This window comes from Aphelocoma coerulescens, unplaced genomic scaffold, assembly GCF_041296385.1.
Source record: "Aphelocoma coerulescens isolate FSJ_1873_10779 unplaced genomic scaffold, UR_Acoe_1.0 HiC_scaffold_151, whole genome shotgun sequence".
NCBI lineage: Eukaryota > Metazoa > Chordata > Aves > Passeriformes > Corvidae > Aphelocoma > Aphelocoma coerulescens.
Window position 1 is genome coordinate 326,455 of NW_027183501.1, and position 21,067 is coordinate 347,521.

General features: G+C 41.2%; 1 protein-coding gene across 8 annotated transcripts in view; it reads left to right on the forward strand.

The window, feature by feature from the left end:
• Positions 1-21,067, forward strand: part of LOC138100894 (semaphorin-3D-like) — a 36,405-nt gene that overhangs the window by 6,140 nt on the left and 9,198 nt on the right. For 5 of the 8 annotated variants that reach the window (XR_011146950.1, XM_068998720.1, XM_068998723.1 and 2 more), the window contains one exon: positions 13,113-13,273. Coding sequence is in view for 4 of the 8 variants with exons in the window: in XM_068998720.1 (XP_068854821.1) it covers positions 13,113-13,273 (161 nt within the window). In the remaining 4 variants the exon portion in view is untranslated. Of the gene's footprint in view, positions 1-11,264; positions 12,705-13,112; positions 13,274-15,049; positions 15,132-16,295; positions 16,618-21,067 lie in introns of those variants that run through there. The other 3 variants (XR_011146951.1, XR_011146953.1, XR_011146952.1) reach the window with 3 other exon arrangements.

Genomic DNA, 21,067 nt, shown 5'->3' on the forward strand with positions numbered 1-21,067 from the left:
AATGAATAGAGAAACTGAAAGACCTGACGTGAGTTACGAAAGTTAGCAGTAAAACCCTCCTAACATACAGCCGGCCTTCTCACAGCCAGGCCTTTTGAGATAATTCCCAAAAGCAGCATGTACCACATGGCGACGGCATTTATTGTGGATTTGACACTCACGATTAGTGAATTCCTCTCAACTTCAAAAGCAGATAGCCTTTGGCAAAATCCTGATGGATGCCTTTGGCAGGTAAAGAGGGGGAGAAAGAAAAATTATTGAGGTCAACACAGGGAAAAAAAAATGGCTGAAATCTTAGTTTAAAATAGTGGCAGAGACCTGCTGGGAACAGTTGGGGAAATGCCTGAGCTCGTTTAAAAAGACAATGAGCAGATGATTGATATTTAGGCCCTGATCCAAACTTTTATTAGCAACTTTATAAACCTTTCAGTTTGGCTTGAGGGATACCGTTTCCTGTCCAAACTTATTCACCTATATCCCCGTAGGGGGGGAAAATCAACAACAGATGCAGATGCAAAATAGCACATAAATCTTAATTTTGAGAGCTGTGATGGAACTGAAAAGTCGGAAGAAAGAGAATTACCAGAATTTATTGTGCTTTGTCTTACTTTCTTGGGGGGTTGGAAGGTGTATATTTTTCCACATGGAACAAGAAACAATTTAATGCTGTTTTTTCACACTTATGTACTGTAAATGATTCCAGTATGGCTTATCATAATCAAACTATATTTTGTGTGTTGACAACAGGATATCACATATACTGAGTATTTAATATAGTTGTGAGAATTAAGTCTACCTTCCTCCCCCCAAATCTTTCAGACAAAACAATTCCAAGGTTTCTGAGAATAAGATGTAGGAGAAATGAACTGTTTTGCCAGTTGTCATAAAATTGTTAGTCATGTCACTGACAAGTCCTGGCATCTCTGTTCTTTGGAATTAATACTTGAACTATCATGAAGAGGAGAATACAGGGCTCTTCTCCTTCTTTATGGAAAACAGATGAGAACTGGCCACATCAGGCAGTTCCAAAAACCTGGTCACACGTGTCTTTGAAGGGAAGGTTTCGTCTCCTTTCATGTGCAATGTGTTTATGGCATAGCTCCATCTTCCCAGAAGAGCTGAGCATTTGCTGGGGCAGGAGAGCTGGAAGTAAGCAGGACTTTGCAGTTACTGAGTTTTCCAGTTGCATCAATCAGTGGTGGATGGAGGAAGAGGGAGAGGGTAGGGTGGTTAAAGATGTGTCTATAACTGCAGGAGTGCTTCAATAAACCACAGCATGTCAAAGCTCCTTTGTGTTCAAACAGCAATTAAAATTTTAGACCTTCTCTGAATGGCAGCTATAGGTTTCCTTCTTCTCAAGGTCGTCATCTTAACGAATGGGAATCTGTGCAGGAAATGTTAAGATATTCCAGTGAATGATGTCGGGATCAATGTAAAGTCGTACAATGGATTTCCTTTATTGTTTGTCCCAGTCTAAAGATGTGTTCTAAAAAAATTGTGCATGTATAAAACTAAAACTACACACAAATCAATTAAAATACGTTGTAGTACAGAATCAAAGTCATATATTCTCCACCTGTGTTAATCAAATCCACTATGATCTTTAATCATGTATCTCATCTTTTCACATTTTCCCATATCCATTAGTTGAAAAATTCTCTTATTCACTCAGACTTAAGTTAGATACTTGTTCATGTCATTACTATCCCAGAAATTGTCACTCCTCTTGTGATGTTTTTAGGGTGCTCTCAGTGCATATACCTTACTTAATCTGTGTATCTTAGATACTTCTACAAGATTGAGGTGCTTTTATTACTGTAGTTTTAATATTAGGAGAAGGTAACAAACTGTCTTCTAATAGAAGATTAGGATCTTTAGAAAACCAGGGGATGATTTTGAGTAATATTCCATATTTTAACCCTCTTTGCCTAGTACTCTTTCAGTCTTAAGACCGACAGTGTATATTTATCACTCATTTTCATGTAGATGGAGATAACCTGTGACCTTCATCCAAACTGCAGAACTCCACAACCACAGCTTCCCTAAGCAGCACATCCTTGTTGTCTGCTGCCTCATTTGACATCCTCATTCCAACCTCTAGAGCAGATGCAGAAGGTTTTCATACACCAGTCTAATTCATTCATGTCATTTTCAGGACAGCATCAGTTCTGTTACTAAAGGATGGAAGGCTCTGTGTCCTAATTCTTGTATGTTTAATTCATACGGTGTAGACAGTCTGGTTTCTGTTTTATCTTCTGAGTAATAATTTTTCCTAATTCATTGGGAGGTCCTTCCATAAATATCGTGTGTGTCTTTTTAGATTTTACTTCATAGGGAGAAGTAAAGAATAGCCAGACCCAGAAGGTTGATTGCCTTCTGAGAAAAAGAAGAAAAAAAATCAAATTTTTCTCAATTTGTGGCTATCCTAAAATTTTCCTGCAGAAAGAGAGAAATTGCAAATTTAACCCTATTGATTTGATTTACTTGGCTGCTTTTCATGGACATTTCAGTAAGTGTAGTCTGTGTTCTCAGTGAATGCATTTATATTACCAAAGTGTGCACCCTAGTTTCTTGGCTGGGGGGCATGCACCAGGCCAGATTTGGGCATTGTCACCAGTGATATCCACAAACATGTATCATTCCCGTGTGGGAATGTGGCCATTCCCCAGAGCAAACCATGCTTACTGTGACAGCCGTGACTTGGTCAGAGGACCAGGAATCCTGCACTGTGACACAGTACAGAGGAATAAGCACGACTGAAGGCAAGGTTTGGCTTTTAAAGCAGGATTTACTTAGCACTGTTCAAAACGACTATGGTAGTAATTTAAATCTAATAAACAAAAGCATTATTCTCAGCTGGTTTGTTTTTCTCCATATAGAATGAATTAAGGTGCAGTCTCACTCTCACTGAAGTCATGGCAAGAGTTTTTCCACTGAAGTAAATTGAAGCGAGATCAAATTCACACTCCTCACTTTTTTCATCTTACCTAAGTAAACTAAAGACAGGCAGTTCTTTCTCCTCTGCTGAAGGATGACCGTGCTAAACCATCAGCTCCACATGGCAATTAGCCATGTTTAAGGATTGTTTAGTTTCCCGCAGTGTTTTGCACACCGGATTTTCTTCCCCCTAAGAGTGATCCATTCTTAAAACATGGTGAAAAAGCAAACAGAGAACATTTTGGTACCATGAATTCTTTTGAAAATTTGACTGGGTGAGTACATTTCCTTAATGTTCAAAAATTATCCTTTGAACATGCTATTTAACAGTGTCAAGCATTCTGTTCTCTATATTGCTTTTGCTTTAAACCTGTTTCATTTTATAACTGATGAGATGCTTAACTGTTGCATCACAGCAGTTAGTTTGTTCAGTTTCAGTACAGCTGGCTTATTTCCATGTCATGCATCATTTAATTATACATCTAAAACGTAGTTAAAACTGTACAGCTCCATGAGCCTCACTTAAGCTGTCTGTGACACTGCAGTAATCCCAGTACCCTGACGGGGTGTTGCACAGCTATGACTGGTTGGAATGTGGTAAACTGGTGATGTGTAAGAGAGCCTAGAAATGAGCTTGCATTTTGCAGCTGTGCTTGCTCTACTAGAAGAGGAAGTAAAACTAGAAAAAAACTGCTCTTGTGGCAATATCAGCGTCTGTAAATCTGAATGCTTAATGAAAATCAAGGAAAATGTGCTGAGTGAGGAAGTGGTGCTTTTCCCTTGTTTGTCGTTTAATTAATTTTTGGTGGTCTGTTATTTGTCAGAAAAATCTATCTCAGATTCCTCTATGGAAAAACATGAAGTGTTTATGTGAGAGTGAAGATCCTAGTATTGGATGATTGTCTAGATATGCAAAAGACTTTGCCTGTTTTGTCTCAAAAATGCTTTCTGGAGGCAGTGATCATTGAGACTTAAAATGTACCCTAGCTTGAAGATGGATGGGTGCTGCTGTCCATGTGTATATGCCGTCGACTGAGTATAAACTTGAAGGCATTTATTACATCTTAGTAATGGGAAAAGCAGCAAATTTCTTGCAGACATTTTTTTTCCTTTTTTAAGCTAGTGAACTTGAAGGTCAGATTCAACTCTATGTTGCATTTTCTGTCATATAATTATCATATATATCATGTCCTGAAGAGCAGCCTCCAGTCAGTGACATCAACAGCTTACATAGCAGTTGAACTAAGAATAACCTTGGAGAACTGACCCATGTCAAGCTCTTATGAGTGTAAACTGTTGATGTCACTGACTGGAGGCTGTTTTTTCGTGATCACAGAAGGGCCTCAATTGGATAAAAGAAGAATTGTATTCAAAAAATACAAAACTATTCTGCTGAATGTTCACTTTACTATATCTCAGAAGATGAGAGGAAACAAAACTGAAAGAGTAATACTTAACAAAGGATTTTTGCTCTCTTATAAAAAGAAGGACGGGACAACATCAAAAACAGCTTCCCTAGAAGAATGCAGGGGGAAGAGACATGATAAGTGGCATCAGCTTGGAAGAGGGATCAAAACTCTTTCTTTGATTACTTTTACTAATGACATGTGTTTAAGCAAATCCAATTCAGAGCAGTTTCAGAAATCCCAAACTTGTTCTCTTTCTGAGCACTATTTGGAGGGCACGATCTGCCTGACGTCAGTGTCTGTCTAGCAGTGGACATCTGTGGTCACTATGCAGGTGCTCGATTCACATCCTGTTTCTTTTTCCTCCCTCCCCATTTCTGCAGTTCCATTTCTAGGTGAGTTCCCCAAAGAAGAGCTGAGGAATATAGGGGATGACTCTTCCGTACTCACAGTCCTTTGGAGATAAATACACAGAGATAGCAGAAAGAGTCAGAATTTCCTTTATTTAACCAGCGCAACATCAAACAAGTCAGAGAGATTGGTTAACTCTGTTTAAGGCAGACAATTTTGAAGATGGTGGGAGTGACAGATGTACATCTTTGCTACAAATTTGAAAAAGGAGACATTCTACTTTCTGAACAAAATCCTGGCTATCCCAGAATTTTGCACTGTGTTGAACCATAGAGTTTTAAGAGCTGAGAGGTTGCTGAAGACACCAAAATTTTGTAATTAACTTACTGGGCCTCTTAAAGGAGGGTGTTAGATCTTCCTGTGCATCATTCAAGCAACCTGGATTTCTTTCAGAAAGATTTCTCACTAAATCTGTAACAAAACATTAGCTTATATGACATACTGCCCCAAAAGTAATCAATATAAATATTATTAATAAAAAATGTCCCCCTCCAAGATTAAATAAAGCTTGCACCCGTATACCAAGAGCATCCATGGATCATGTCACCCATATTTATATTTGACAAGGGTTTGTGTGGGAGGGCGCTTGTGCCTGCTTTGTACAGGGAAGCTCTGGGGTTCCCAGGTTCACGACTGATGGGTCTGCACTTTGTGTCTCTTGAGGCTTTGGGTGCCCAGGGCCATGATGAGTTCCCGGGCTGGGGATGGCGGGTGGGGCTGGCCTGTGATGCGCTCTGGGGCCTGTGACAGCACAGGGGCCGTGTCACAATGGGGGCAGCTATTAAAGGCCCCATGGGTTGCCGCTGCCCCAGTAGAGCCTGGGCAAGCGGTGAGTGCACACAGGCGGTGGGGAGGCAGGGCTGGGGGAGGGCTGGGGCAGAAGCGCCGGCACCGGGGGCGTGTGTTCTGTCCCTGCATCCAGGGCCCAGCCCCTGGTGGGAGTGCCTTGCTCAGGCTCGGTGCTTGCTGGGGCAGCGGTGCAGGCCTTGCCTCCTGCCAGCTGCCGGGGGCCCTCTCCTTCCTGCTGCCACGTCCCTGTGGCTCCTGCCCCCCACTGGCTGCCTCCATGCTGGCCCTACTGAACCCCTTCTGTGTGTCCTCTTGCAGACCATGGCTTTGTTGTCATTGCTCTTCGTGCTCGTGCAAAGCCTGATCCAGTACCCCCAGCCAGCTGGGGATGGGCTGGATGAGGCCACGCACCGGCGAATGCAGGAGCGTGAGGAGCTGCTTGACCGCGAGATGGCTCGGCTGCTGCAGGAGCTGGAGCAAGGGCCCCTGGAGCAGCAGGACGAGGGCTGGGGAGCCCTGCTCTTTGGTGCCCTGCAGCAGTGGCCATTCTGGGCTCTTGCTGGACTCCTGCTCCTCTTGGGCCTGTGGTTTAGCTGCAGGAGGAGTCCTGAAGCCAGCGAAACCAACAGCAGCGGCAAGGACCAGAGCTCCTGCAAGATCTTGGGAGAGGAGAAGGAAAAAGAAAAGGAAGAAGACAGTTTGGATTCCAAGGGAGATGGAGAAACCATAGATGTGACTGTGGAGGCAGATGACAGCGGCAGCGGAAATGAAGGAGAAGGCAGTCCTGTGGCTGCAAACGAAGGAGACGATGATGATGCCAATGAACGAGATGAAGATGTGAAGTTGAAGAAAGACAGTGATGTTAAAAGTGATGATGGCCATGATGCAAAGAAAGATGAAGGCTGGAGTGATGGGAATATGCCAGGAGACAATACTGCCGAAGGAAATGAAGAAGAACCTGGCAATGTTACTGGAGGTGTGGAAGACCTAGATGAAGTAAATGAAGGAGAAAACAAGGATGTGAAGGTGGAGCCAGACAAGGATGCTGGAAAGGAAGACGGAGATGGAAATGAAGAAAAAACCGATGATGCGTATATGAAGGCAGGCAACAGTGATGATGTAAATAAAGGAGTATACGAGGTAGATGGAAAGGAAGAAAAAGCAGATGTGAAGGTGCAGGGAAGCAGTGATGCCAGTGAACAACAAAGCAGTGATTGGATTGGGCAGGAAGACAACAGTGATGGTGGGAAGGCAATAGACCACAGTGGGTTTGCTGCAACTGAAGAAAAAACCACTCACCTTGGAAATGAAGAGACCAGTGCTGCAAACAGAGATGAGAAGCAGGGTGATGCAAATGCGAATGGAGAGAAGAATGAAGATGCAAAAGAAGGAGAACAAGGTAATGTGGCTGCCAGTGAAAAAGAAGGCTATGCTGGCAAGGGCAAAGGCAGCCGTGGTGGAATTGAAGAGGAAGAAGACGCCTGTGACACTGGGAATAAGCGAGGGATCCTTTTAGTGGATCGCATACAGTGTCCCGTCGAGGACGTGGAGAAAGGTCGCTCAGTGGCAGCTGAGCTGATGGAGAGCTTCACGCATGTCTTTATTGACAGCGTGAGCAATAGTTTCTACCCGGTGCCTCAAGAAGCCATCGGGGTGGGCAGTGCCTTTGAGGGTTGGAGTCCCCGTGAGCAGGATGGGGTGTACTGCGTGCTGGTCCCACTGAATCCCCCACCGGGACACGCCTTCCACCTGGAGCTGAACAGTGCAGGGCAGATGGCAGCAAGGACCTTCTGCGTCCGTGTGGAGCTGGTGTGCACGTGCGAGAGGGAGCAGCTGGGCGAGAAGCTGTTGTGCTTCCTGCACCACTCGCAGGAGGAGCTGCGGCGGAAGCAGAAGCCCAGCCTCCTAGAGACACTCTGCACCGGCTCCTACCTGGACGTGGAGAAAACCTCCCACTGGTTCTACCAGCTGGTGAGATGCTCGTGGCTGCATTTGCCTCAGTCGTACTCATGGCACTTGGTGTTTCAGCCCTGCAGCCGGTCCTGCCAATTCCGGCTGAGCAAAGGCAAGAAGAGCCTGGTGGTGAAGATGTTGTTTGGGGTGCGCCACGGGGACTCCGACATCTTTGCGGTCAGCCAGCCCACAGAGGCCCAGACAGGCAGCTCCAGCATCTTTGTGAGCAGCCATCCCGCCGAGGCCGACTCCATCGCAAGCACAGCGTGGCCTGAGACATACGCTGTGGCAGAGGCAAAATTCTTCCAGCACGTCGCCAGGCAGGTGCCATGTGAGAGCTTGCACCTGAAATGCCTGCAGCTCTTCACCTGCATCCTGAGGGGCACAGGTTTTTCCAGCTCGACCTGGAAGACTGTGGTCATGCACGTGCTGACCACCGTACCGCTGTCCCAGTGGCGCAGGAGGGAATTTGCACGGCGGCTGTGGGACATCATGGCATACCTGCGCCGCTGCCTGCAGTTGAAACGCCTGGAGCACTTTGTCCTAGGCAACCAGAGGCTTCCTGCAGAGATCAGCTTGCCGCCGGCAATGCGAGCGGTCGAGCCGCTCAACCTCTTTGAGCACCTGGCCCAAGATCCGGCCGCCCACGCAGAGGCGATGCGAGCTTACGGTCAGCTGCGATTTCGCCTCTGGATGCTGCTCTCCGGCCACTGAGAGGAATTCCCTGCACAGAGCTGTGCTGGGGGGGCTCACACCCGATGGCAGCCACGTGAGCACTGCATAATTCTTCCTTTTTTCACTGGCAATCCTGAAGCTGCTTTCCTGCTCCCGTGGATGGAAGATGCTGCGGCACACGGATTCACTGTGCAGACACACATCTCTGCATTGCCCTGCCCTTCACCTTCCAGTTTACCACGGTGCTGTTGTGATGTTCCTACGTCTACGAGGCAGAAACTGGCTCCACCTGCACATCCTTACAGAAGACTACGAACTGAGAGAGGTTGCTTGGCACACCTCAAAGACATGAAACTGGCCTGTTAGGGACTTGATGTAGTTGTTCAGTGACCTGTAGCTCACTTTACCATAGGAGAATAGGTAGTCCAAATTTTTCTAATAGGAATTCTTTATTAGCATTGCTTCCAGAGGTCCTTTATTATTATCAGTGTACAACTATTTTGCAAAGTTGGTCTTAGTTTAGGAAATTGAGCTACCCTACTATAGTAGATTGTCTCCTTTTCAGTAATATCTGGATAGCTATGTTTGGAAAATTAATAAAAGGAGAGAAGTGTCTCAAATTGCCTGAAACGTGACATTCTTTATATTTAAGCCTCTGTATCTTAGAGAACGTCGTTCCTATATACCTGCCTGAAATAATGCCATTTTGCAAACAGAGATGTTGGATATGTTGCGTGTGCTCTCTCTTGAGCAAACCCATAGAGATGCTTGAAGGTTGATGTGAAAATGCCCTGAAATGCCTGAAATTCTACAGCAGAGTACTCCTGAATTTTTTAGGAATCTTTGGAAAAGTGTTCTTTTCACAGTCACTTTTATAACTGTAATACCCTCCTGGGGAACAATTCCGTCCTGAAAGATGAACAGAGAAGTCCCTAACTGCAAAACATGTGGTTTAGTACACAGCTCTTTTCTGGGCTTCTCATAACCAAGGTTTTAACACAAAACTGTGAACACAGAAAGTCATGTTTTCTCTATTCCCAGTTGTCTGTATCCTTTTGGAGAGGCCCTGCTGTTCTATGAATATTACGTTTTTCACCAGGCCTAATAGTATTGTATATCAATGAGAGCCACTTCACATGCACAGCTTTGTCCATGGTGACATGCAGCTAAACAAAATGTAATTTACTTCTTGCACTACATTGTAGAGATTGGTAGTAGTCCGGAAGTATTTATTCTCTTTGCCTTCATACCAATACATCTGGGGTCAACTGGTCAACTTTAAACTCAGCATACCTTAGGAATTGGATAAATTGCTGCAGTCATGCTAGAAATACTTTTCTTTATCCCAGAAATTTGCTTGAGTTTCTACAATGCCCATGTAAACCTTCACGTGTATTCTCCAACATGAGAAAGGACTTGCTCCTCCCTAAAGGCAAGTGATGCAACCTTTGTTCTTTCCTGTATATGAAAGTTATACAGCCTTTAGTTTCAGAGTCCTTCAAAGTTGTCTGTAACTGTTTTGAAAGTGGCTGAGATGTTCCCTTTCTGCTAATTTAGGCATGGCTTGTCACTAAAAAAAATCTGTACCTAGTCACAAAGGGCATTCTGATTCTGAACCAAGTGGTTCTACATTGCTGCATTGTGACAGCATGCTGGAGTTGAGGAATGGCAACATGGTCACCACACATGTGACTTGATGCTAACAAGTGTAAATATGTTTTATAAATGCAAATACATATGATCAGAACAGAATGAGATTTTTACTTTTGAAGTCTCTTTGCTGTGGCTCTGCTGCTGGAGATTTTATAAGTAAGCAATGATCATGCTGTTTTGAGCCAAGTCCACCGAGATACTGTGTGAAATGAATAAAACCCAGTCACTATTCCAGCTTCTATCAGTCAGCAGTGAAATATTAACCCAGAAGGGGAGTTAGCTGGATACTTAGTTAATCACCGGGCTGGAAAAAAGTATTTAATTTTGAGGAAAACAGCAAATAGAGACCATAAACTGAGTGCTGAACACGTACTCGTGAAAGACCATCCCTGTAACTTTGTTACTGTACCTTGTGAGAATGCTGGTTCTGTGTTAGCCAGGCTACAGAGATGCAGTGATTCAAATCAACAGCTTGCTCTAAGCTTGAGAATCATTGGGAAATGTGCTTTTCACAGTAAATTTTTCCAGTGCAATATCCTTGGTGATAGTAAATATGTCTCGCTGTGAAGGGAAATTTCAATGCGTAAGATTAAAATGCGTTGTTTTATAGACTGAGAACAATTATTAATCTAGCTGAAATTTAATCAACCCTCTGTTAATATTTGCTGGTAAAGTTTTATTAGGTCATATTACAGTTATAATCTTATCAGTGGCCATGCTCAGAGTCTTATTTCCAAGCTGTTTTCAATAGTAGGTACCAAACGTGATTCTTCACCACTTTGCAGCTTGTGTTGTCATTTGCACCAGTAAGAAAGGAGTGTGCAGTGTTGTCATTTCAATCTGGAATATTCTACAGATGTTTTCCTTACGATGCAGTGAAATAAATGATTGTACAAGGCATCAGGCAGGGTTCATTCCCACTTGGGCATTTCAGTCATGAGGCAGCATTTTCCCTCACTGTTGTAGCTGTTCTAGGTGGGTTTTTTTTTACTGAGAAATTCTAGAACTGTTAAACAACAGATGACAAATGTCCATTTGGGATGGTCTCTTCAGAGATCATTCCTTTCAAATAAGGAAACTGGAAGTAGACAGCAGTCTCAGTCATCGTCCTTCATGTATGTGGAGAAGAATCAAATCCACATATTTTTGCAATTGACACTCTTGCAGAGGCCCATGCTTTGCATGGCTTTAAGTGCTGAAAGTGCTTTAGAGCATTTGCACAAGCATGTAATTTATCCTTAGATCAAATTCCTGTGACTGCAGAGGAGAAGGAATTTTTCCTCATATTCTGTATGCTAGTTACTTGTGTTCTGCAGGTGAGGACTGAGGTTTTTATAGTACCATGTTAACCATAAGCTGCTTCCAAAGTGGTCTTGCTGGCAATTAATAAACATCTTTTAAAGTGTTACTGGTTTAGAAAACAAATCCTGACATCTTTGCCTTCACGAAAGGTATGTGGGAAAGGACAGTGCTGGTGTATAGTAATGTAATGCTCAGCATCAGATAAAATTTTTCAGTGTGAAGCAAGATTTTTTCCCAAAGTACTGCCAAATAAATCTCACCTAGGGGAATAGGAGCTGCAATGCATGACAATTTGTTTTCAGATTGTACCATAACAACATCCTGCACTGAGCCAGACAAAAGTACACAAACTTAAGTAGAAGTGACTGAGCCAAAAAATAATTGTCATAATTATATACCAGGTAGTCAGATTAATAATGATAAAATATTTTTCTCCCATGGTTCTGTTCATTAGCCAGGACTAGAACTTAATCTTTTCTTGCCTGTCACTTGGTTTGTGTAAGACCTTGGAGAAAAATGTTTGGGTGGGGTTTTTTTCCCTTTATTTAATTCAGGACTTTTTTCTCCAAAACACTGGCCCGAATTTTCATCATGATCAGGATATGCCAATAACTTGTGCGGTAAGTCTGGGTTTTCTAGCAGGAATGCTACATTGTCCATCCAGTGCCAGGAAGGTGGAAATACCCTTAATTTTATCTTCCCATTAAATACAGGATTTGCCTTTCTGTCTGAAGATTTCCAAATAGTTTAGCTTGGAGAGTTGGCTTGTGGAAGAACTGATTCACATGTTTATTTTCTTTTCCCCAAAGTAATGACTACCCAACAAGACTTAAATATTCTTGTGCTCTTTTCTATATGTTGTTTGTGTCCTCGTCCAGAATTACGTCCACAGAGTATTCATTAGGCAAAATGCTACAGAATTTTTATTTTACAGCTTTTTTAGCTTTTTTGCAACAGTATAGGTTCTTTCATTAGTTTCATAGAGCTTTTTTTTTTTTTTCTTAATTACCTACAGTCCTACATGCAGTTCTGGGGCACCCAGTTCAAGAAAGACATGGACCTTGGAAGGAAGAGCCCTGAAAATGATCAGAGGGCTGTAACACCTTCCGTATGAAGACAGGCTGAGAGGTTTGGGGTTGTTCAGCCTGGAGAAAAGAAAGCTCTGAGGAGACCTTATTGCAACTTTTCAATATATAAAAGGGGCTTGTGAAAAAGATGTAAAAAAGGAAAAAAGGACTTTTTAACCAAAGCCTTTAGGGACAGGACAAGGGGCAATAGTTTTGAACTAAAAGAGAGTGGATAGAAACTGGATAGAAGAAAGACATTTTTTATGATGAGAATGGTGAGAAACTGGTACAGGTTGCCCGGAGAAGTTGCAGATGCCCCATCCCTGGAAGCGTTCAAGGCTGTGTTAGGTGGGACTTTGAGCGAGCTGGTCCAGTGAAAGATGTTCCTCCTCATAGTGAGGGAGTTGAACTGGATGATCTTCAAATGTTCCTACCCACTGTTTCCTGCTCCTAATTATTCTTGGCTGGCATTGACCTTCTTCGCTGCTTTATATCTGGAGCACCAAATACGGTGAGGTATTGATCCTTGATCATGTGTATCCATGAGTATGGTGATATAAACAGAATTCGTTTTCTTGGGATGAAGGAAAGATATAGCACACATCTTGCAAAGATATGTCTTTCTTGGTTTCTAATTTCTGTTGAATTTCTCATTCCTTTATGCCTTACAGATAATTTGTTAAGAAAATTTTATGTAGAAAAATATTTTGTGCAAGTAAATATTGCCCAATTTGGAAGTAAGAAAAACCCCAGAGAACCCGAAGTTAACAGGAATTGTATTATGACTCTGGAAAGACATGCTCCAAGACTGCACTCATTTCCCTGGTACACTCCATGCTGGTTGCATGTATTTATAAAAGACACTGATGAGTCATATATAAACATTTTGATTATAAAGATTTTCTTCGTTTTCCCACAGACTTGCTGCTTTCAAACAGCTGCATCCCATTCCTGGGCTCAACAGAGGGGCTTGATTTTCGAACCTTGCTGCCGGATGAGGAGAGGGGCCGGCTACTAGTCGGGGCAAAGGACCACATCTTCCTGCTCAACTTGGTTGATGTAAACAAAAATGTAAAAAAGGTCAGTGCCTTTTCCACGGAGTTTATCTCCTAAGTTAAATTTTGTTAAATTCTTTTTGTTTGGTTGGTTTTGTGTTTTTCTTTCTTTCTTTCTTCTCTGGGTAACTGCAGATTCGTTGTGCAATGAAATTTACCAAGATTTGATCATCTCACCTGCCGTAGTTATACAGATTATCTTTAATCAATTGAGTTTCTTGTGCTGATTGATGTCCTTTGTGACTGATGACCTGCAAGAGATCAGCTGTGTGGAAGAGCCCTGCAGTGCATGAAAATAGCATCAAAATATCAGCAGACAGGAAAAATGAAGCTCAGAGTGTTCACTTCTCAATTCCTCTGGTCATGGTTACCCTCCTCATTTCAAAGCATTTGGAAGGAAATAACTGAAGACAGCTCTTTCATTGCTTCCTGGCATCCCTGGGATTACTTTACTCTAATACTGAACAGAGCAGAGGCAATTTGGATGGTTTAAATCATAGTAAAATAAAAGTGGCAATTTTAACATTTTGGTTAATATCTAGAATGACTAGTTTTAGGAAAAGCTTCCACTGGGATCTCCTGTAGTCCCTTGCCTGTGCCCGGTGACAGTGTGTTAACTTGAGATAATAAGATGACAATTTAGCCTTCGATATTTCTAGCAGACATGGTGAACTGGAGCTTTTGTAAGCACAGTTGACTGCTATGAGTGGAAACCAGATGCTTGCAACAGGAACACATGAAAGCTGGTTTCCTGCTTGTCCCAGATAGGAAGAAAATCTGAATTCTCAGCTGTGTTTGGTATTTTCTTTAGGCACCAGAGGGTGGTTTTAAATTACTACGTACTGCTGCCAGCTCTGAAGAGGTAACTGACCCTGAATTAATGTGATTGCAGGCAGGAGCTGAACAGGTGGAAGAAGAGACTATTTTGCCCTCACGTTTGAGAGCAACGCTTGCTGTCATTGTATAGAAGAGATACAGTACCAGTCTGAATATCTTGTTCCTTATCTGGACTTCAGCAATGCTGCACATGGCAGTTTCTGTAAAACTCAGATTCTGGGTATTTCAGGAAATTTCTTCCTGGCATGCTTTATCAAGCACTTACCTTGCTTCTGTCATCTCAGTAATTGATTCAAAATCCACTACCCCTCCCAGGATATTGCATTAATAACAGCACTACTCACAACTGCAAATTTTCAGACCACAAATTGATTTTTGGTGTAGGTTTTCTGTAGAAGACAGATTTTGTTTGTGTGAAAAGCAGACTTCTGTTTCTGTGGGCTTCTGCTTGCCTCCTGAGAGATGCTGAGTGCTGTCACCTCCCATTATGTTCAGTGGGGCTTTCTGAGCCCAGACCTTTCTGGAGGTGGCAGCACTCTGTGTGAGCCACCCCTCAGTCCAAGCTGGTGACATTTTCCCTTTGGCCAAACCAGCGCTGTTCATTACGGACCTTGTGCTTTCCAAGAAGAGCAGAACACAGATGGAGCCAGGAGCACTAATGTGCAGTCAGACAGTGCCATTTGGTATAGATGTGGTAGAGAAAAGACTCACTTTGTATTGGAAAGAAAATTTGGATTTCCTAAGATGAATAGAGAATGCATGCTTACGTATCTGTGGTAACCAGAAAGGAGGGAATAAAATTCCTAACCACTTGCGTATCTGGACTAAATATGTGTGCAGGTTCAAATACTTCTTTTAGTAGTAAAATAATAGTTTAACTATTCAGATAATATTTAACTTTTCACAAAAAAAGCACTGAGGCAAAATATATTTAAATGGGTAGAACTGACTGAGAAGCCTTGCAGAACGTCCTGGTGTGCTGATTTCCCAGGTCTCCATGGGCATTCAACAACTTTATAAATGTATCTTCTTGCTTAAATGCCCAGGTAACACAAGGCAATGTCACATGAGTGTTTCTCTTTAATTCCACTGTGCTTGGCTGGTTGAATCTTGCAGTGGAGGGAAGGGATGAGATGAAGGAAGTTGCGTGAGGAGCTGTGTATAAAATCTCAGCCCCTGAGGAGGAAGCTAAAGGATACTCTACAGTAGCAGTGAAGTGTCAGAAAGTAGCACTTGCCGGTGCTGTGTTTAGACTGAGCGTGGTCTGGGTTGGCACTGGGCCAGGCGGCTCACTTCCAGGCCTTCCCAGTGTGGGGAAACCACACATGTTGGGACTACAAGGGTCTGAAGTGTGTCCTTTGTACTCCTCTGGAGTACGAGTCATCTGGAAAAAATGATCTGCTTACATACAGCTACTAAAACGAGTAGAAATTGATTAGAATATTAAGTTTCTGCCGATAAATGATGTGTTCATTTGTGGACTTTGTGGAAGGAGTGTTAAAAGCACGCTGATGGGGCGAGAGAGGCATAACAGCTTTGAGACTGCAGTGCAAGATTGTGCATAGTTTGGGGTTTCCGTTCTTTAAAACAAAGCTGAACATGAACTTCTTACTTTGATAAAGCTCTCAATTTCAGATATTTGTTTTGTTAGGAGCTACTGATACCTCCAAAAGCTAAGTCAGGATCCCCAACAATTTATTCTCATGTGTAGATATAATTACTTGGCAAGATTATATTTTAGAGTCTAATGCTCTCTATTAAGACATTTCTGGCAAAGAAGGATCCAAAGCATTGTATCCTGCTCCCTTCTCTAATGTATACATATATATAATTTAATAACTTCCTTTTTAAAACCTATTAATTTACCTAAATTAGTTAATTTGACTTCCATATATTAAGTTATAGCTTTATTTCCTGGTGTATTTTTCCTGATGAAATAAATCAGTAGTTCTGCTGGAGTCAGAATTTCTTAAATCATTGTAGTTTTTATGAAATGTATTGTGTAATAGGTTGAAAATTTCCTTAGCTGGCAGCTTGAAAAAAAATCTGTCTGGTTTCCAGTGCTTGTAAACCTCATTATAAAACAACAGCAAGTACCACAGTGTAATGAGCAAGTCCTCCAGAATGACAGATGAATGCAGAAAGCGAAAGTGATTATAGTCAATAAATATATAAAATATAGCAATGGATAATCTTCTTTCTGTAACAGGGATGTATTTTCTCTGAAGTTTTCCTGTACAGAAGCCATTAGCTCCTGTTGCAGGAATGGCATTATGAAGTGTCCCTGACAAATTCTGCAAGCTATTTGCAAACTGGAAAAATTGTGATTTCTTCCTGTGAGTAAAATAAAGATGGTCAGCAAAGGAAAGTAGTTCTACTGAAGGCCTCTGTGCCATTACCACCAGAAGTGCAGTGTAAAACGGAGAGATGTTTAATAGCATGAGAGGCTGGAAAGCTGGCAAAGAAATTCTATAGGAGCACCAACCTCTGGGATCCTGCTGGAAACATGACGTCAGTACATCGAAGTTTCTTGTGAGTTTGCAAAAGCCTTTTCTATTTTACTCCTTGCGCTAAATAAATACGAAATACAAAATGTTGTCAGCTGGGTAAACAGTGGGTAAATAGCTGCAAAGCAATGGTGCCCCTTTCTGTGGCTGTGCTAACAGTGCCCGCGGGGTTACACGTCAGCGCGATCATCGCGGTGTGATCTGCAGCGCGACCCGCCCAGCTCCGCAGGAATAGGAATGCTGTCAAGGCCTGACAAGCTTTTGAAAAGCTGCCAACCTGCAGGAGCTGTCGGTGCTAGAAGACACAGCCCCATGTGGGCCAAATAGATAAACATGTCAGATCCCCAGCAGCAGCTTTGGAACAAGTTGTTTTCATCTGTCCCAGCGTGCACTGGCTCAGGGTCCCAAATCATCATCTGTTGTAAGCGGCCCTTTGGGATACTTCATGCAACTTCTTTAGGAATGTTGTTGCTGTGGAACAGATCCTTGTTACGCCGATGTTTCAGATTTGATTTTTGTTCAAATCTACAATCTATTATTTATATTTATTTATTAGCAGTTTATACCCATTTCCTCTGGCTGTTGATAATTCTGGTCTTCAGAGCCCTTTGATTATTCCTGCATAATTTAACTTCTTTTGTTTTAGTGATGCTTCCCAACCTTGTGTCATCTGCAGGGGTTGTTGGAGAGTTCTGGGTTTTTACCAAAGCTACTGAAGGGTGCATGAAATAGGATGAGCTCTGACACTGTTTCTTGGGGAACTGCACGAGTAACTTTGTACCTCAAGTTCTTTACTTATCAGACCATTTTTTTTTCTTGTACTAATGCCTGTTTTTGGCAGCTGAGCTAATCAGTTTCCGTGTGACAATGTAGTGAATACTTAAATGGAGCCCTGATGAAGAGCAGCTCTACCACCTTAATGTAATTCAGCTAGGTTATTTAAGAAAAGTACAATATTAGAGTGGGATAGTGGCTGTTTACCAAGTTCTGTTGTCTTCTCTGCCACACTCCGTTTTCATTGGAAACTTGTATTATTTCTTCCCTAACTAAAAACTTGTTCTGAAACCTTAAAAACAGATGAAAAAAGACCCAGTGGGCTTCTAAATTGTTTAGATAGCTTGTGATCTTCCTCTTTTGTATTGTGACAATAGATAGCATTTTCCACTCATTTTGTAAAGTTCTGCACCATCCTAGATTTAGTAGCCTAATTAGAAGTGATTCTTGAAAAAGCTGTACTTTCACACATTTTTTTGTAATCAGATTTCACTGTTTTATCTTTGAGCACCCCTTCTCCTGAAGATTTATAATCTTAAGTGTTAGGCTAGGAACAAAATCTGATAGAGAAAGATGCATACATGAAAATGAGTAAAATACCAGTATTATTAATTCATGACAGATGGCAGCTGAAATTTGGCTCTTAGTGGTGGATCCAGATATTATTTTTATATATACATACATACATACATATATATATATATATATATATATATATATATATATAGCATTCACATACCAATTTATTTATATATAAATAATGTATTAAAAAAAATTACTTCCTTTTTCATTCCTTTCTTATAGTAAAATGCATATTTGGAGGAAGGGAAAATGTTACTTTTAGAAATTCACTGCTCCTGATCTGGAAAAGACCTCTGTGGTTTTAAATGTTTTGTTTTAATCAGAAATCAATTTCCAGCTACCCTTTAAAGTGATACCTTATCTGTCCTACACTTATGTACTGCTTAATTTTGTACTCCTGGGAGGTCTTCTTTCTCTCTGATAGAAAAGAGTTTATTAACTTCCATTTATTAGGAGAATTTAATTTCTTTCCCATTCCTAAATTTAAGAAAATATTTGAAGAATGATTTAAAAGTAATGGTGAGGTTGTTTTTTTTCTTTTAATTGGGCAATAGAAGAGAAAATCTAGAAATCATGACAGTAGCTGACCTTTGGAATTTTGATATGGTTATTTTAAAAGGAAAATAAACCGAAGATTAAGAAAAGAAAAGAATCCTGTTTAAGTATACAGTTCACATATTCCAACTAGTTGCATTCTTGCCTTAAATTCAGTAACTCCACTTAGCTATTCTAAGATTTCTCCAGACATTTCAGATACATACAACTATAAAGTATATTAAGTATATAATTTGTACTGATTGTAACACAAAATTATTGTAACTTTACAAGTCAATGTTGTTGTCACCTTTAATATATAAGACCTGGCTATCTGGGGGTTTTTTTCCATTCCTTGAGGTTTTTACTTATTGAGAAATTTGGGAATAAAAGAGAATTTGTTAATAAGATGTTACCATTGTGAATAAAGCATATAAATAGAAAAAAAAAAAAAAAAAAGAACTTCAAAGCTTCAAACCATTTACAAGCTAAATGATTTTAAATCTGAAAGAAACTACAGGAGCCTCCAGTCTTACTTTTTTGGCATATTGCGAAACTAAGTAACACATTGGAATAAAATATAATGGTACAATTTAATTTCACCCCCTACAGAAAAGTCAGTACACATGTATAATGTTGCTTGTGCCAGTGTTTGAGGGAACCAGGCTTGTGGCACTGTTACACAGCATGTCCTGTAATAAAAAATGAAGTTCATGCTTTTTTGCTCAGCACATCAGCTCATTATTTTATGCAATTTTTATGATGCAACTCATCAAATGATGCAATTTTCTTGATCTATTACGATTTAGAACTGACAGTTTCTGGGAATCTCTCATTTCTCATATGGTAAGCTAATAAATATCACTTTTACTCCCCCATATATAATTGCAAATTGATTTTCAAGTTAAATCACTTAGCTTCACTTTTCATTGTCTAATGTGGCCTTATATAATGCTAAATACTGAGGCTGTTGAGTAACTAGAGAGTAAAACAATTGATTTTTTAAATAATAATTGTCTGTGGTCAATTATCATAGAAGGGGGGATGTGTGTATTTCAGCCTTGTAGGACAAACACTGATTCCCATGAACGAATCTGTAGAAGATTTGAGGGTAACTCAAGTCCATTAACACTTCTGAAGCCTTGAAGCAGATGTCTCTGTTTTTAACTCCTCCAGTTCTTCTGTGTAGTTGGCAAGGACAGGTGGGCATTTTCAAAAGCCTACAAAGGGACATCTTGTCTACCTCATTGGATAACTAAACTTTGGCCAAAAATCTCCCAAACCCCTTGAAGACCTCGAGGCTTTCCTGTAAGTGATTCAGGGATCTTGGGCATAAAGTTTATGTACAAGAAAACGGAGGATCAGATCTCAGACAAATCTCCGTGGCCAAATGTATTTGGAGATCCATGATCTTACGTTCCTCTATCTGTTCCTTTTCATCAGCTTTTCTTCACGGGTCGCTTTTCATCAGCTTTTCTTCTTAAACTTCTCTGTGTTGCAGTGGAGACCAGACTGGACCTACCTTCAGCCCTTCATGATGTTTCCAGTACTTTCCTCTGTGCTTCCTGGCACTGTGCTCTGTGCCATCCACACATCCCTGGGATGGCTGATTGCATTTCCATACCTGGGTGCTTTGACCAGATCTTTCCGAGAAAATGCTCTGGGAAAGCAAATTTGTGCTCCAGTGCTGCAATGCTGTTACACTGTCTTATCTCTGACTCCATGTAAATATTGTTGCAGAGGGTTAAGGTTTAAGTAACTTAAACTACATTGTCTCTGCTAAGAGGTTTTTTATCAGGAAGGTAACGGAGTTCACTTGAGAGGAAATTAATTTCCTTGCAGAAATCCAATACATCCATTTTCACTGGGAAGGAAAGAGAAAGAAGTAAAATCCAGACTGTTTCCAGATTGAGAGAAACAGTGACTGTAGGTTTTGGAAAGTGATAAAGGTACTTGAGGGAGGCCACTTGCTTTTTGCTTTCCTTACCTGTGTGGGACTGAGCCTGGGTATGTCAAGCCACTTCCAGTAAGGTGCCAACAGCTGGGTGAAGGGGAATATGACAGCAGTCAACTCCTCTTGCATGCCACTGAGTTGTGCGTCCTTCCTTGATGTTGTTTTTATTTCTAGTGCATATTATAATAATTCTTCATTCCTATACATTTGCTATTTAAGATTTTGTAAAGCATGACTGGAGACTACTATAAAGCATTTGTGACTACTAATGACCTGCTGACTGGTGCCTGGGACTTCAGGCAATTTACTAATCAATATTTGCTTAAAAAGTAGTGTGATTTGTGGTGTTTTTATTACTAGTCATGAGAAATAACAATTGCTTTTTCTTGTCAAAATTAGAAGTACAAAATATCCATATTTAACACAGTGATTCGAGAAGAATCTGTATTTAGCTTCTATTTTAAATTTAATAGAATCAGATGTACTCAATCATATCCAGTTTTGACTGCTTAATTGAAATCAGTGAGGCAGAACCTGCACTGTTGTTGTTCACTGACATTTCTTCACCAACACAATTTGGATTACAGTAACTGATAGTATGTTGTCATCTGGATTTATCTACATCAAAACC